Raw genomic sequence first — 12,191 nt, 5'->3', positions numbered from 1 at the left:
TGCCACCATTTTTAAACGCCAGGGCACTGATACATGAGATTCAGGAGGCTGCTGGAGCGCAGCAATTGCCATGCTCCAGCAGACTTGATTAATCCAACGTACTGGAATTCCAGCACGTGGGAGCAACCTCCACACTTGTGTATAAGCACCCACAATGTTTAACGCTGTTAGGTGTGCAAACACAATTCACAAGATAAAAACTCAGAGATTTCAAATAGGAATTCATAGCGTTCAAAACATTCTGACCTGTTGTGGGTTTTCTGAGTTCTTTGCAACAGAAGAATTGCTCCGCTATTTTTCTGTGGTCATGTCATCAAAAAACTGAATAAAAGTTAAAGAGCTGGCATTTCCAAGGGTGCTTTGAGTCTAAGGAGGGGTCTCATGAGTCTGAAAAGGTTGGGAAGCACTGGGTTCACAGGAACCACATGGCTTAGAATTGCCATGAGATTGAGTTAAATTTGGGTGACAAGGTGATTTCTCATTTTATCATTGGAAGTGCAGAGATAGTGTAGCCTTAAAATTAATCAATAATAGAATATAATGATGATATTTACACCTCTTTGCATGTCAGCACTCCTACCTCTCAGAACAGGGACTTTTTTATTTGGAAAAGGGCTTCAGCATAGGGTGTACAAGCCAGACCAGAACTTGGCGTATGGGGGGGGGGTTGACTTGCCCTGAGAATTGTGGCACTGTGGCTTCACTACCACTGTTACTTTACTACCAGTGTTGTCTTTCTGAGTTGTGGTGTGTTTTTGTTTTGTTTTGTTTGTTTGTCTGTTTGTTTGTTGGGGGGTGTTATTTCACAACAAAAGAATTGCTGTATTCTTTTTTCTGCAATAAAAAAATGAGTGAAAAAATAGGAGCTGGCATTTTCCAAGGGGTGCCTGTAGTATATGGAGGGCTGCCTTGCATCTAAGGAGTGCCTTGAGTGTAAGGATGGGTACCTTGGGTCTAGAAAAGGGTGCCTTACATTTAAGGAGGTATGCCTTGAGTCTGTGGAGGGGTACCTTGTATCTAAGGAGCGAGTGCCTTTTGTCTAAAGAGGCATGAGTGACTGGTGCCTCCTGAAAGGGGGGGGGGGGGAGCACCAGCCCTACCGACAGCATCAGTGTCCGCTGTTGGGGGGGGGCACTGGCCCCTTCAGGGAGGGCGGCACATGCACTCCTGTGCACTCCCTACCAGTTGCCTATGTAAAGAGAGATGCTTTGTTTTTCAGGAGTGCCTTGAGTCTCCGGGGGGTACCTTGAGTCTAAGGAGGGGTGCCACTGCCTCACATTTAAGGTGGGGGTGCCTTGTTTCTAAAGAGAACTGCCTTGAGTCTGTGGAGCGGTGCCATGAGTCTGCAGGAGTGCCTTGAGCCAATGGAGGCATGCCTTGCTTGTATAGAGTGGGTGCCTTGTTTCTAAGGAGGGAGGAGGGGTGTCCTAAGTCTAAGGAGGGGTGCCACTGCCTCGCATTGAAGGGGGTGCCTTGTTTTTAAGGAGGCGTGCCTTGAGTCTGTGGAGGACTGCCTTGAGTGGGTGCCTTGAGTCTAGAGAGGGATGCCGTGTTTCTGAGGAGTGCCTTGGGTGTTTGGGGGTGCCCTGGGGCTGAGGAGCGGGGCCGGGCGTGCCCGAGGGCTGCCTTGAGCCAAGGCTTGAGACGCCGCCTTCGGCCCCGAGGCAAAGCCCGGGTGCAAACACCCGTCAGCCCCCCGCGGGGGGTCTTGCTTTCTCCTCCCCGAGGGGCCGGCCGTGCCCCAGTGCCCCGCCCGGCCCCGGCAGGTGCCGGAGCTCCCTCGCCCCCAGCCCCGCGCCGGGACCCGCTCCGCCCCGGGGGCGGGGTGAGCAGGACATCCCTCGCCGCAGCGCGCCCGCCCGGCCGCAGTGCCAGGGCCGGCCCCGCCGCGGCTGGTGGGTGCGGGTGGCGGCGGGAGGATGCGCCCCTGGCCGGTGCCGCTGCCGCTGCTGTTCGCCCTGCTGGGCCATGCGGCCGCCCCGCGCGGCTACCCGCACAGCGCGCTGCTGGACGGCGCGGGCAGCTACCGCCTGCTCTGGGGCCAGCGCGGCTCCCGCGTCGCCTTCCGCCTCGAGGTGCGCACCCGCGGCTACGTGGGCTTCGGGCTCTCGCCCGCCGGCGGCATGGCCCGCGCCGACATCGCCCTGGGCGGCGTGGACAGGGGTCAGCCCTACCTGCAGGTGAGCGCCGCCTCCGGCCTCTCCCCTTCCCCGCGCTCCCCCTGCCCTGCTCCTTGCCTCCCCACCTGCACAGCTTTCCACGGGGGCCAGTTGCACCCGCCCTTGTCTCTGCCTCTTTCTCTCCCTGTGCCTGGCTCTACTCCTGCCTCTGCCCGGCTGCTTCTGATGCCAGTACCGCTGCCCCTTCCCCACCTGTCTCTGTCTGCGTCTGCGTCTGTGTCCCTGCCCACAACGCCTGGTTATTCAGAATTACTACCATTGCCTGTGCCTTCCCCCTTCCCCCACCTCCTCCCCGGGGGTCCTCCAGAGCTAACTTTTCAGGTGGGAAGTAAAGTAGAGGAAAGCCAAAATCATTGGCTCTTTCTGTACAACTTGGTTTAATACCATTTTGAGGTTGAAAAGTTTCCTAGGCATTGCTTAAGTCTTTGAAAGAGGGGTGGAAGACCTAGCACCTCAGCCTCATTGGTGCACAACTAGTAAAAAAAACACTTTCTTTTAGCAGTTTAGTCAGAGAGCTGAGAATTGAGCTCTGTCTTAGTGATCATCCCAGGTCCCTTTCAGATTCTCCTTTCCAACCCATTTAGCAGTCCCAACCCAAGCTGGGGGAGCAGGGGTGCAGCCTCTTCACCTGTAGACATCCTCATTTACTGCTCATCCCCTATGTGCTGGAAGCAGCCCTAGGTTTTTTCTGTTTCAACAACAGAAGTCAACAGCAACACCCTGGGTGTTTCTGTGTTTGCTAAACCTAGCTCCCAATGTGACAGGCTCCCAAGACAATTTCATGGGCTCTTCCCAGACAACTTGTTTTAATACCATTTGGGGTTCAAAAGTTTGCTAGGTTGCTTAAGTTTTTGAAACAGGAGTTGAGGACCTATCATCTCAGCTTCATTGGTACGTAGCTAGTAAAACTGTCCCAACAGGGCTTACAAATTGGTAAGATAACAGTTAGGCAAGAGAAGCACTGAGCAGCATCTTCCTCTACCAGTGTAAATCTGGAGCAAGCCCTTTAAAGCCAGTGGTTACATCAGGACAAATTGGTTTAAGCCAAAGGAATCGGGTCTAATGTCTACAAAGTATGAACCAGATTGAGTCACCCTTATTTGCCTGCACCATAGTTTATTTTCCTAGTAGCATCAGTGACTTCAAAGAAAACACTCAGAGGTACAGTAGTATTCAACATGAATGGAAGGTGTCAGAAGCTTTAAAGGAATGACCTTTCTTTTTTTCCCCTCCATGAACTACTAGAAGTAATTTAATTATTGAAATCATCTATTACCTACCAGAGAACGTTTATTTTAAGCATGTCGAATCTTAAAAATTTCAGTAGGAAAGCTCGAGTCCTAACCATTCTCCCTGGCATCTGCTTAACAAATAGAATTTCTAAAATGAACTGATATTTTGAACATTTTAACCCAACTAACACCTATGGAGTTTTTTCTTTACTTTCCTGACTCCAGCGTAGGCTGATATTTATCTTGCTTAAATTAAAACCTATGATTTCCATCAGCAAGGTATTTTCTTTGTGCTGCTTTTAAACTGAAGGTATGTTTTTTTCCAGAGATTCTAAATCTAAGTAAAACACAAAACCAAATGATAGTAATTTAGTTATCTGGAAATATACTTCATAGATTCAAAGTATTTCAGACCAGAATGGACTGTTAGTTTACCCAGTTTGTGCATCACAGGATTTCCTGTTACCATGTGTACTGAGTCCAATAACTTGCATTTGACTAAAGCATAACTTGTGTTTGGCTAATGAGCATCATCTAGACAGGCATCCAGTCTTGTTTTAAAGATGCTGGGAGATGGGGAATCCATCATTTACCTCTGGATTTCGATCCAGTTGTTAAAAAGTTAGTTTTGCCTTATTTTGAATTTAAATGCGTTTGGCCATTTGTAGCTATTGTTTCTTTTTTATTTCTTTTGTTTGGGAGGAGGGTTGTGAGTTTTTACAATTTTGTTGCTGTTGTTTTCCCTTTCTCCCCTAGATTAAATATCTTTTTAGTACCCTGCATTTTCTCCTGGGAAGAACAGATGAACATACTGAAATCAAGTCATCTCTTGGTCTCCTTCCTGATAGACTAAAAAGGTTAAGCATTCTAAGTCTCTTACTGGAAAGCATTTTCTCTAGCACTAGAATCATTTTTGTGGGTCTTGTTTGCACTCTCCTTCCTTCTCCATCCTTACTAAAATGTACAGTATTCTATTATACTTCAAAATGTTTTGTTCTTTCTTATCCACAGTAAATTGTAACTGAAACAAAAAGATGATTGATACTAATGACTTCATGCTGTTACAAAATACATAATGCTGTTTTTCTTGAACTGCACATTTGACTCATAAGCATATGCTGTGCAAAGTGCAATGGATTATTCTGCTGAAGTGTGAAACAGAGTGTCTGGCTAAAATGCCAGTATTTAGTAAGCTGGCTGTTGTCTTTTTCCCTGTCTTCCTTTGCTCAGCCCTAAGGCAAGATCCTACTTAATTATTCTTGTAAGAACGGAAGTAAAATCCAAAAAACAAGCTCTAAAGAAAAAAATAAGTTTGTTTCAAAACAGGACAACAGGGTATTACCAGGAAGCCTTTAGAGATTGATAGCTTTAGAATCTTATTTGAACTATACCCAACCCAACTATTACACAGCTACAATATTATCAAAGCCATTTAAAATATTTAATGCTTTTGATATCATCATCTCCAGTATATATTTCTAAATAGAACATTGTTTCACACTTACTGGAGGATGATGACTTTGGTGGTGTATGTATTGTATGACCAGTTCAATGCTATAAAATGCATCTCCTCTGTAATAAGGAAGGTGAAATTGCATTTTCTTTATTCCATTATAACAAAGTGCTTGTGCTCCATGGTCATCAGTAGTACAATGTGTCTTGGCCTACATTTTGAAAAGGAGATCCTCTATGGGTGTATCAAAGTTCTGACATACCTTAAAAGAAGTCTAATTTTCAAAAGAAGAGCAGAAATCTGGTCCTTTTAAAGTGTTTTAAGGTGAATACTAAAATCACAAGTTTCTTGTAAAGCTGTAGGTCCTTATCTGTTTTCTTTTACCAGCTCTGACCTCCTTTCTATTTTTAAAAAGTCACAATAAGAAAAACTTCTTCACCTGAGAATAGATGTTATAACCACAGTGAAAAATATAGTGATCAATATGTTAAAATTGGATTCTGTCAATTACTCTGTAAAAGATCAGTTTACTAAGGTAGATGAAAGCTTGCAGATGACTCCCAGGCTACAAAAAATCATTTTCCTTGCATACACTTACCTTTCTTTCACAAATATCCCCACGACTACCACAACCAGCACCACTGGGAAGTGTCTTTCAAAAAAATAAGTAAATGAAAAAGGAAGAATAATATTTCAGGTTGTGGATATATAACAGACAGGAAACAAAGAGTGGGAATAGATGGTCAGTTCTCACAGTGGAGAGAGATTAGGAGTGGGGTTTCCTGAGGCCAGGTACAGACATTACACTTTTACTGGTAAACGTGATCGAAAACCAGTCTCTAAACCTATAATAGAATAGAAGTTCAGCAACCACAGACTGGTTTAAAAATGGCAGAACCCAGTCTAAGGTAGTCAGCCTGAGATTTCCCCCCTCCCCCCAAAAAAGGGGGAATGTGTGTTCTGCTCACTATGGATCTAAAATATGATGCTTACAGAAAACCATGCAACTTAGATCTATTTTGCCTTGGCTTTTTGAATGTCTGTATCTAGCTCAAGTGGCTATGTTGTTTAACACAGTCTATTTAACATGTTCATAAATGATTTGGAAAAGGACAGGAATAGTGAGTGGGGTAGCCAAGTTTGCGATATACAAAATTTTTAAAAGTGCTTAAAAACAAAGCTGATTCTGAAGAACGGCAGAAAAACCTTGTGCATTTGAGTGAAAGGGCAGCAAAACACCAGGTGAAGTTCAATATTTGTAGATACAACATGATGCACGTAAGAAAAATAACCTGAGGCACATACACAATGATGAGCCCTACATTAGCTGGTAATGCTCGATACAGATCTTGGAACTATGGTGGTTAGTCCTCTCAAAATATCACCTCAGTCTTCAGCAGCAGTCAAAAAGGCAAATAGTTATTATTAAGGGAACTGAAAACAAAATAAAAAATGTTATATTTCTGCATAAATCTGTGGCATACCTACATCTTGAATTCTGAGGGTTCTGGTTCCCCAATCTCTAAAAGGATATAATAGAACTAAAACGGGTACAGAAAATGGCAACAAGGATGATGAGAGAGGGGGATAATGGAAAGGCTTTCATCTGAAGAAACTAGGCTAGAACATATGAGGTTGGAGAAAGATGAGTGAGGGTTAGGATAGAGATCTGTAAGATAATGAATAGTGCAGAGAAAGGAAATAAGCATTTACTATTTACCATTTCTTAGAATACCAGAACTATTTTGAATGTCTGTACCTAGGATATACAATGAAATTATTAGGAAGTGATTTAAAACAAACAAAGGGAAGTTCTTTGTCACTCCACATGTAATTAACGTATGGAACCACAAATTAATGTGGAATGTTGTTGAGGCTGATTGTTTCACCAACTTCAAATGAAGATAGGACTAATTTGTGCAGGATGAGTCCATCACTAGATATCAAATATGAAAGTCGGGGTTGCAGCCAACAAAGTAAAGGGGCAGTGTGGACAAGCCCACCTCTTTCCTGTAGTATCAACTCTGCCAGTGTGATTTACAGCAGGCTGGGCTGGATGGACCTGTGATTTGGCTCAGTGTGACACATCTTCTGCTTTATATTAGATGTTGATCTTTAATTATTTTAAGTGTTCCTTTGATTTTGATGTTAAAACTTTTGTTTCATCAGGACCATGGAGGAACAGAAGGGATTATTTGGTATGGTGAGCAAAGGGCAGAAAGTACCTGTAAGACAATTTCATTATTCAGTTTAGATAGATCAATCAGACTGAAAGGTACAATTATACCATAGAAAAGTGTGGCTCTGGGAAGGGGGGGCAGGAGCTGGGAATAGAGACATGGCTTCACCCAGGGCTAGCATAATTTAAAAAAGTGTTAACTACTTATGAAGGGTCCAACAACCTTGTGTTGGAATCTGAGCATTTCATTATTCCTATGGCAACTTAATTTTTATACAAGGAGGTGGGAAAATAGAAACAGGAGATAAATACAGGCTAAGCAAAAGAAAAGTTAGAGAACTGTGAAGAACAATGACCGAGCTACAGCCAAATCTGGCATGTTCGGGGGGCGGTGTTGGGGCAGAGCTGCAGAATATGCAGGGCTGAAAAGAACATGTTTGATCAAGGCAAAAACATGGAATGGTGCCTGACATTGTAGAAAAGTTGGGAACTGTTTGTTCCTAGTACCTTGGAAAAACTGTCAAAGAGCAACCCAGGCTTAAAAAAATGTTACCTGTGTAATATTGCCAAGGCCACTTTCAACATAGATTATTCTTACTCTCCACAGAAGTGCTTGGGGCTGTCTTAACTTTTGCAACCAGTTTTACAGGGAACCCCTCCCCTCCCCCCTGCCATCTAAGCATCTCTTTTGTGCTTATGAATTGACACAGCATGCATTTTCAAGCTAGATCCATGCCTTTTCCTTGGTCTCCACCCCTGTCTGGAATAGTGCATCCCCACTTGCAGCATGTAGCCTCTGAGAGCCCCATTTTGGGAGAGTAATCCTCCTTGATGAATGCCTATTTTGTGCAAGTTATACAAGAGGATTGCATTGTTAGAGTCTTCTGTTGAACTTACACAAAAATAGTCCTTACTCAGAGTATACATCATTAGTGAATAGGGACTGTGGGTTACTAAAAAGTACTTTATTATTCATTACAGACTTGCTTGTTAACTGTTACCCAAACTAAAGAATATCTGTTATCAAATGTATCCCATAGAGTTAGCTTAATTGCTCATAGAGCCGTGTTTGGAATGGATTTTAAAAGACACAAAACAGTGAGCATTCTCAGTGCTTAACTATATGCTGCTTTTAAGTGCACTTGTGCTAACAACAACAAAAGAAGTGTTTAGAAAACATACTGCCAGGCACCCAAAGGGGAGGTGCAGAGTGTGTGCCGTACTGGCATATCTTAGCTGGAGCTTTGTTGGAGGTAATTCATGCCTTTGGACAATGTGGAAAAATCTCCATATGACCTGAGGCCTTCTTGGAATTAATATGGGGATGTTCTACTGCAACTGGGTAGAGGGTGCTGCATCTTCTTCCCAAGAACTGCCATGGATGAGGTAAGGGTCCTTTCCTTTTTCATGTCCTTGTGTGACAAGGTACTTAGTAGAATTTTGCAGATTCATTGAAATCTGAAAGGACCTGGAGTGCTTCTGCTGTGCCCTCAAACTTGCAACTTGTCAACCATGCACCTTAGTGCCCATGTCACCCCAGCCCTGATGAGGCAAGGTGATGGAGAGCTAGGTATAGGTTACCTTTGTACATATTCTTTGCAGGCTTCAGTTCTTTGGACTCCATAAACAAAGAGGAGATTATATATTTTTTTAAGTTTCTTATAAACCTGCATTTCTCTGCCTGTCAAAGTTTCACATATCAATTATAATGTGAACAAACACAGGGACCTGGGAATCCAAAAAAATATAGCAGTGCTCAAGGCATAAAAATAGAGTAGAGTGTCAAAGGGATTTTGGAGCACAGGTCTCATTGACAGCTGTGCTTCAAGGTTCCTTATGTTCTTTTGGAAACCTGTGCCCCAATATGGTAATTTTAAGTAATTAAAAATGGGATATATAAATCTGGATCCTGAATAAGGACTACTCCTAGTGACAAGGAGCTCCTTTTTCCCCTTAAAGCATATTTTCACATGCTTTGTGCAGTCCATCCTTATTAGTCATAGTCCTTCATCTTATTCCATAATGTGATATGGAACATCTTTTAGATTAACAGACTTGATTTTCAGGGTCCAAATGAGGGAGAATTTATTGAATCATTGGGTATCTGTTCCAGTGTTTAATAATCCTCTTTGTTAAAAGCACCTTATTTTGACTTCCAGGCAGTGGATCTTGCTTCTATGTGCTAGATTAAAGAGTGTGCTATATTAAAGAGCCCTCCTATCTTCCTTTTGTGCAGGGTACTAATAAAAACTTCTAAATTTCTCTTAGTTTCCCAGAAACCAAAGTGTGTCATGGCAGAGTTTAGATCCATCTTGAAGCAGAGCATGCAGGTCATGCAGAAAGCGAATTACAGTATTAATGTCTTCCGATTTTTAGGTTTATATGACATACATGAATGGCTTATTTGTATATAGACACACACACATGTGTTTAAACATTATTTATTTTGGGGACAAATTCTTCTAGCATTACCTCAAATGAATAGTTCAATTCATGTCAATAGGCTGTGTGTACCCTGGTGTAATTCCACTAACTTAATCAGTTACACCTGGAATGACTATGGTATATTAGGACAACTCACATAAATAAAAATTGGGGTTTGGGGTTTTGTAGCACTGAAACTTTACTTATTTTAGTGTTTTTATATAGAACCAGTAGCAATTAAACACAGACTTCTCACAGGTAGTAGATTCACTTGCTCTTGCAAAGTGTTCTTTAGACACTGCAGTAGCTTGCTTGTCACCTTAGCTTGTCCATCTGATTTTTTGGGTGAGGGGTAGGGTGGGGAGTTGGCTAGAATCATCTCCGATTGACAGAGAGATTAATACTTACAGACTTTTCCTGTTTGTAAGTTTCCTATTGATCATTCAATTTTTAATACAGTGAGAACTGAGTAGAATCTTTGCCTTAAAATAAAGGTGAAACTCACTTGGAATTGTAAAAAATGTTTTGTCTTCTTGATTGTAAAATTATGTTCTGTCTGCTTCCTGCTAGACACAATATGAAAACAACCTCTTGTGGTATTATCCAGAGTCTGCTGGAAGGAAGAGCTGCAGGATTTCATCTACATGAAATGCAATAATTCAGACAAATCTTCACCACACATTTCCTCAATCTTGCAAAGCTTTGGTTTGGTGCAGATTCCAGACAAAAGTTTTGGTCAGTTTTTGGATTGTCTAGAATAATTTGTCTTGCTTAAATATCCTAAGTCATAATGTCTGCTGTGTCAATTTACTGCTGAGAAGTCCCTAATTGTCTTCACTGATCATATCAAGCCCTAGACCCTGCCCATGCTAGAGTATTTTTGTGGCCATTTTACCCTACACCAGTTAGCAGTGTCCTCTTAGCTGGGAATAACTGGGACACACTTTGTTTTGCCTACACTCTTTCTCTGGTATCCTATGGCTGTTTTACCCCTTACATCCATTCAATGATCCACTGAAATGCAAGTATTCTTTGGAGAAGAACACAATAGTGTTTATAAATCATAAAGGCTGACTCTTACATGCATGTTAAACCTGCAGTGCATTTGTGGGATAGGTTCATAGTTTGTGAATTACAAATGGGTTGACAGGTGCTATGTAAAATTTATTGTAGGAAATGGACATCATAAACCCTCCCCCATTCTTAGACATTGTAAAGATTTTGAGGGGGGGGGGGGGGCTCTTATAAACACCTGTTCAAGTATGTGATGACAGCTGGCAATTTTTTTTTTCCTCAAGGTTCCTTGTGCAGCTGTGCTTACATTCTTCAAGGATAAAACAGACCCTATTTACATCTTTTATTACATCCATAAGAAATTACTCTCCCTTCTGTTTTGTATAGCACCAATCAGAGACCATATCTATGGCAAAGCTTTTATATGAAAGAGATAAAGGTTAATGGAATGCAAGAAATGATTTAACTTCATTACTTTCTTCTGTGGTGAATGATGCAGAACAACTTGCACAATCTGTAAGACTTAACTTTCCATGTGTTGCTTCACTTCCTAAATGGCTTGCAGTGACAAAACCATCTAATTATTTGACTGATCTAAATTTTGTGCTAAGTTTTGCTAATGTTGATTTATACAATATTACTTTAAGCAATGCAGAAACTAAGCGTGTCACATTTCAAACATGTTAAATTTGTTCAAAGGCCAAAATGTTCAAAAGAAGTAAAAGTCTGTGCTAACATGTATGAAGACTAGCACTTTCTTCCCAAGGATTAGCTGTAATACTGTGTGTTTTCAACATTTGTTCTATGAACAACCAAATCTAAGTTTTTGTAATAGCGATAAGAGGTCTGGCTCTCCAGCATAGTCCTTCTTCTGTAATAATTTATAGTCATGTAGCACTAATGAAAATTTTTACCAGTCAGATTTGCTAATGTTTTAAGCCTAGTGTGAATTTATTTTGTATAAGTGTATGGTGAATATCTGCAGAAACAGCAAAAAAGAGAATCAGGCATTACTTTTTTGCTGTAATGGATGAATAATAAGCATAGAATCAGTAAATTGGTCCATTTTCTACTGCTGTTAATATTCGTTATGACCAGAGATTTGCAAATTTTGGAATAATTTGTACCACCATAGCCTTGTATACGGTAGAAAATGAGGCACTTTAGGCAATGTGGAAGCAGTTATTCTGGTATAGTTTATTCCCATTTTGTAGACAGAATAAGATAACATCATTACCCAAATCCAAGATGACCCTGAATTTAAGACCACCCCCCAAGTAATTAGATTCTAAGCATAGAAAATGTATCAATTTGCTTTAATTTTCCATGTGTAGAATCTAATTATTGGATGGTCATCTCAAATGCCCTCTCCCATGCTACAGTAGGGAAAGCAGTAGTAGTGGGGCAGATGGTGAGAGGGGAAAATGGTGGGAGAGGTGGTAGGGAGGTAGACAATAAGGGTGTGTCCACATATGCAGGCGTGTGCACTTGCAGCAGCTCAAATAGGAGCAGAACAAATTTGCGCCAGGGATTTTTGCCTCAGCGCACGTGGCTGAACATGTACTTGGATGTGGAGCAAGTTGTGCCACTTGGGGCAAAATGACCAGGTGGAGCTAGAGGCTTGGTTCAGCACCTGTGCTGGCCCCAGCAATATAAAAACCTGCCCTGGTGAGCAGCTCAGGGCTACTTGCCCTCAGGAGCATCTGAGG

At 42.1% G+C, this 12,191-nt stretch overlaps 1 protein-coding gene across 2 annotated transcripts in view; it reads left to right on the top strand.

Annotated features, from left to right (window-relative positions):
- The first annotated feature begins 1,846 nt into the window (after nt 1-1,846).
- The window catches only part of MOXD1 (monooxygenase DBH like 1), a 64,530-nt gene continuing 54,185 nt past the window's right edge, over nt 1,847-12,191 (top strand). Inside the window, exon 1 of one of the 2 annotated variants that reach the window (XM_006270532.4) lies at nt 1,847-2,180. In XM_006270532.4, the coding sequence (XP_006270594.4) occupies nt 1,920-2,180 (261 nt within the window). In that variant the 5' untranslated portion in view covers nt 1,847-1,919. Of the gene's footprint in view, nt 2,181-10,090; nt 10,204-12,191 lie in introns of those variants that run through there. The other variant, XM_059713112.1, reaches the window with a different exon arrangement.

Source organism: Alligator mississippiensis, chromosome 1 (genome assembly GCF_030867095.1).
Source record: "Alligator mississippiensis isolate rAllMis1 chromosome 1, rAllMis1, whole genome shotgun sequence".
Classification (NCBI taxonomy): domain Eukaryota; kingdom Metazoa; phylum Chordata; order Crocodylia; family Alligatoridae; genus Alligator; species Alligator mississippiensis.
The sequence above is the reverse complement of the archived record's forward strand: the minus strand, read 5'-3'. Positions and strand labels throughout refer to the sequence as shown.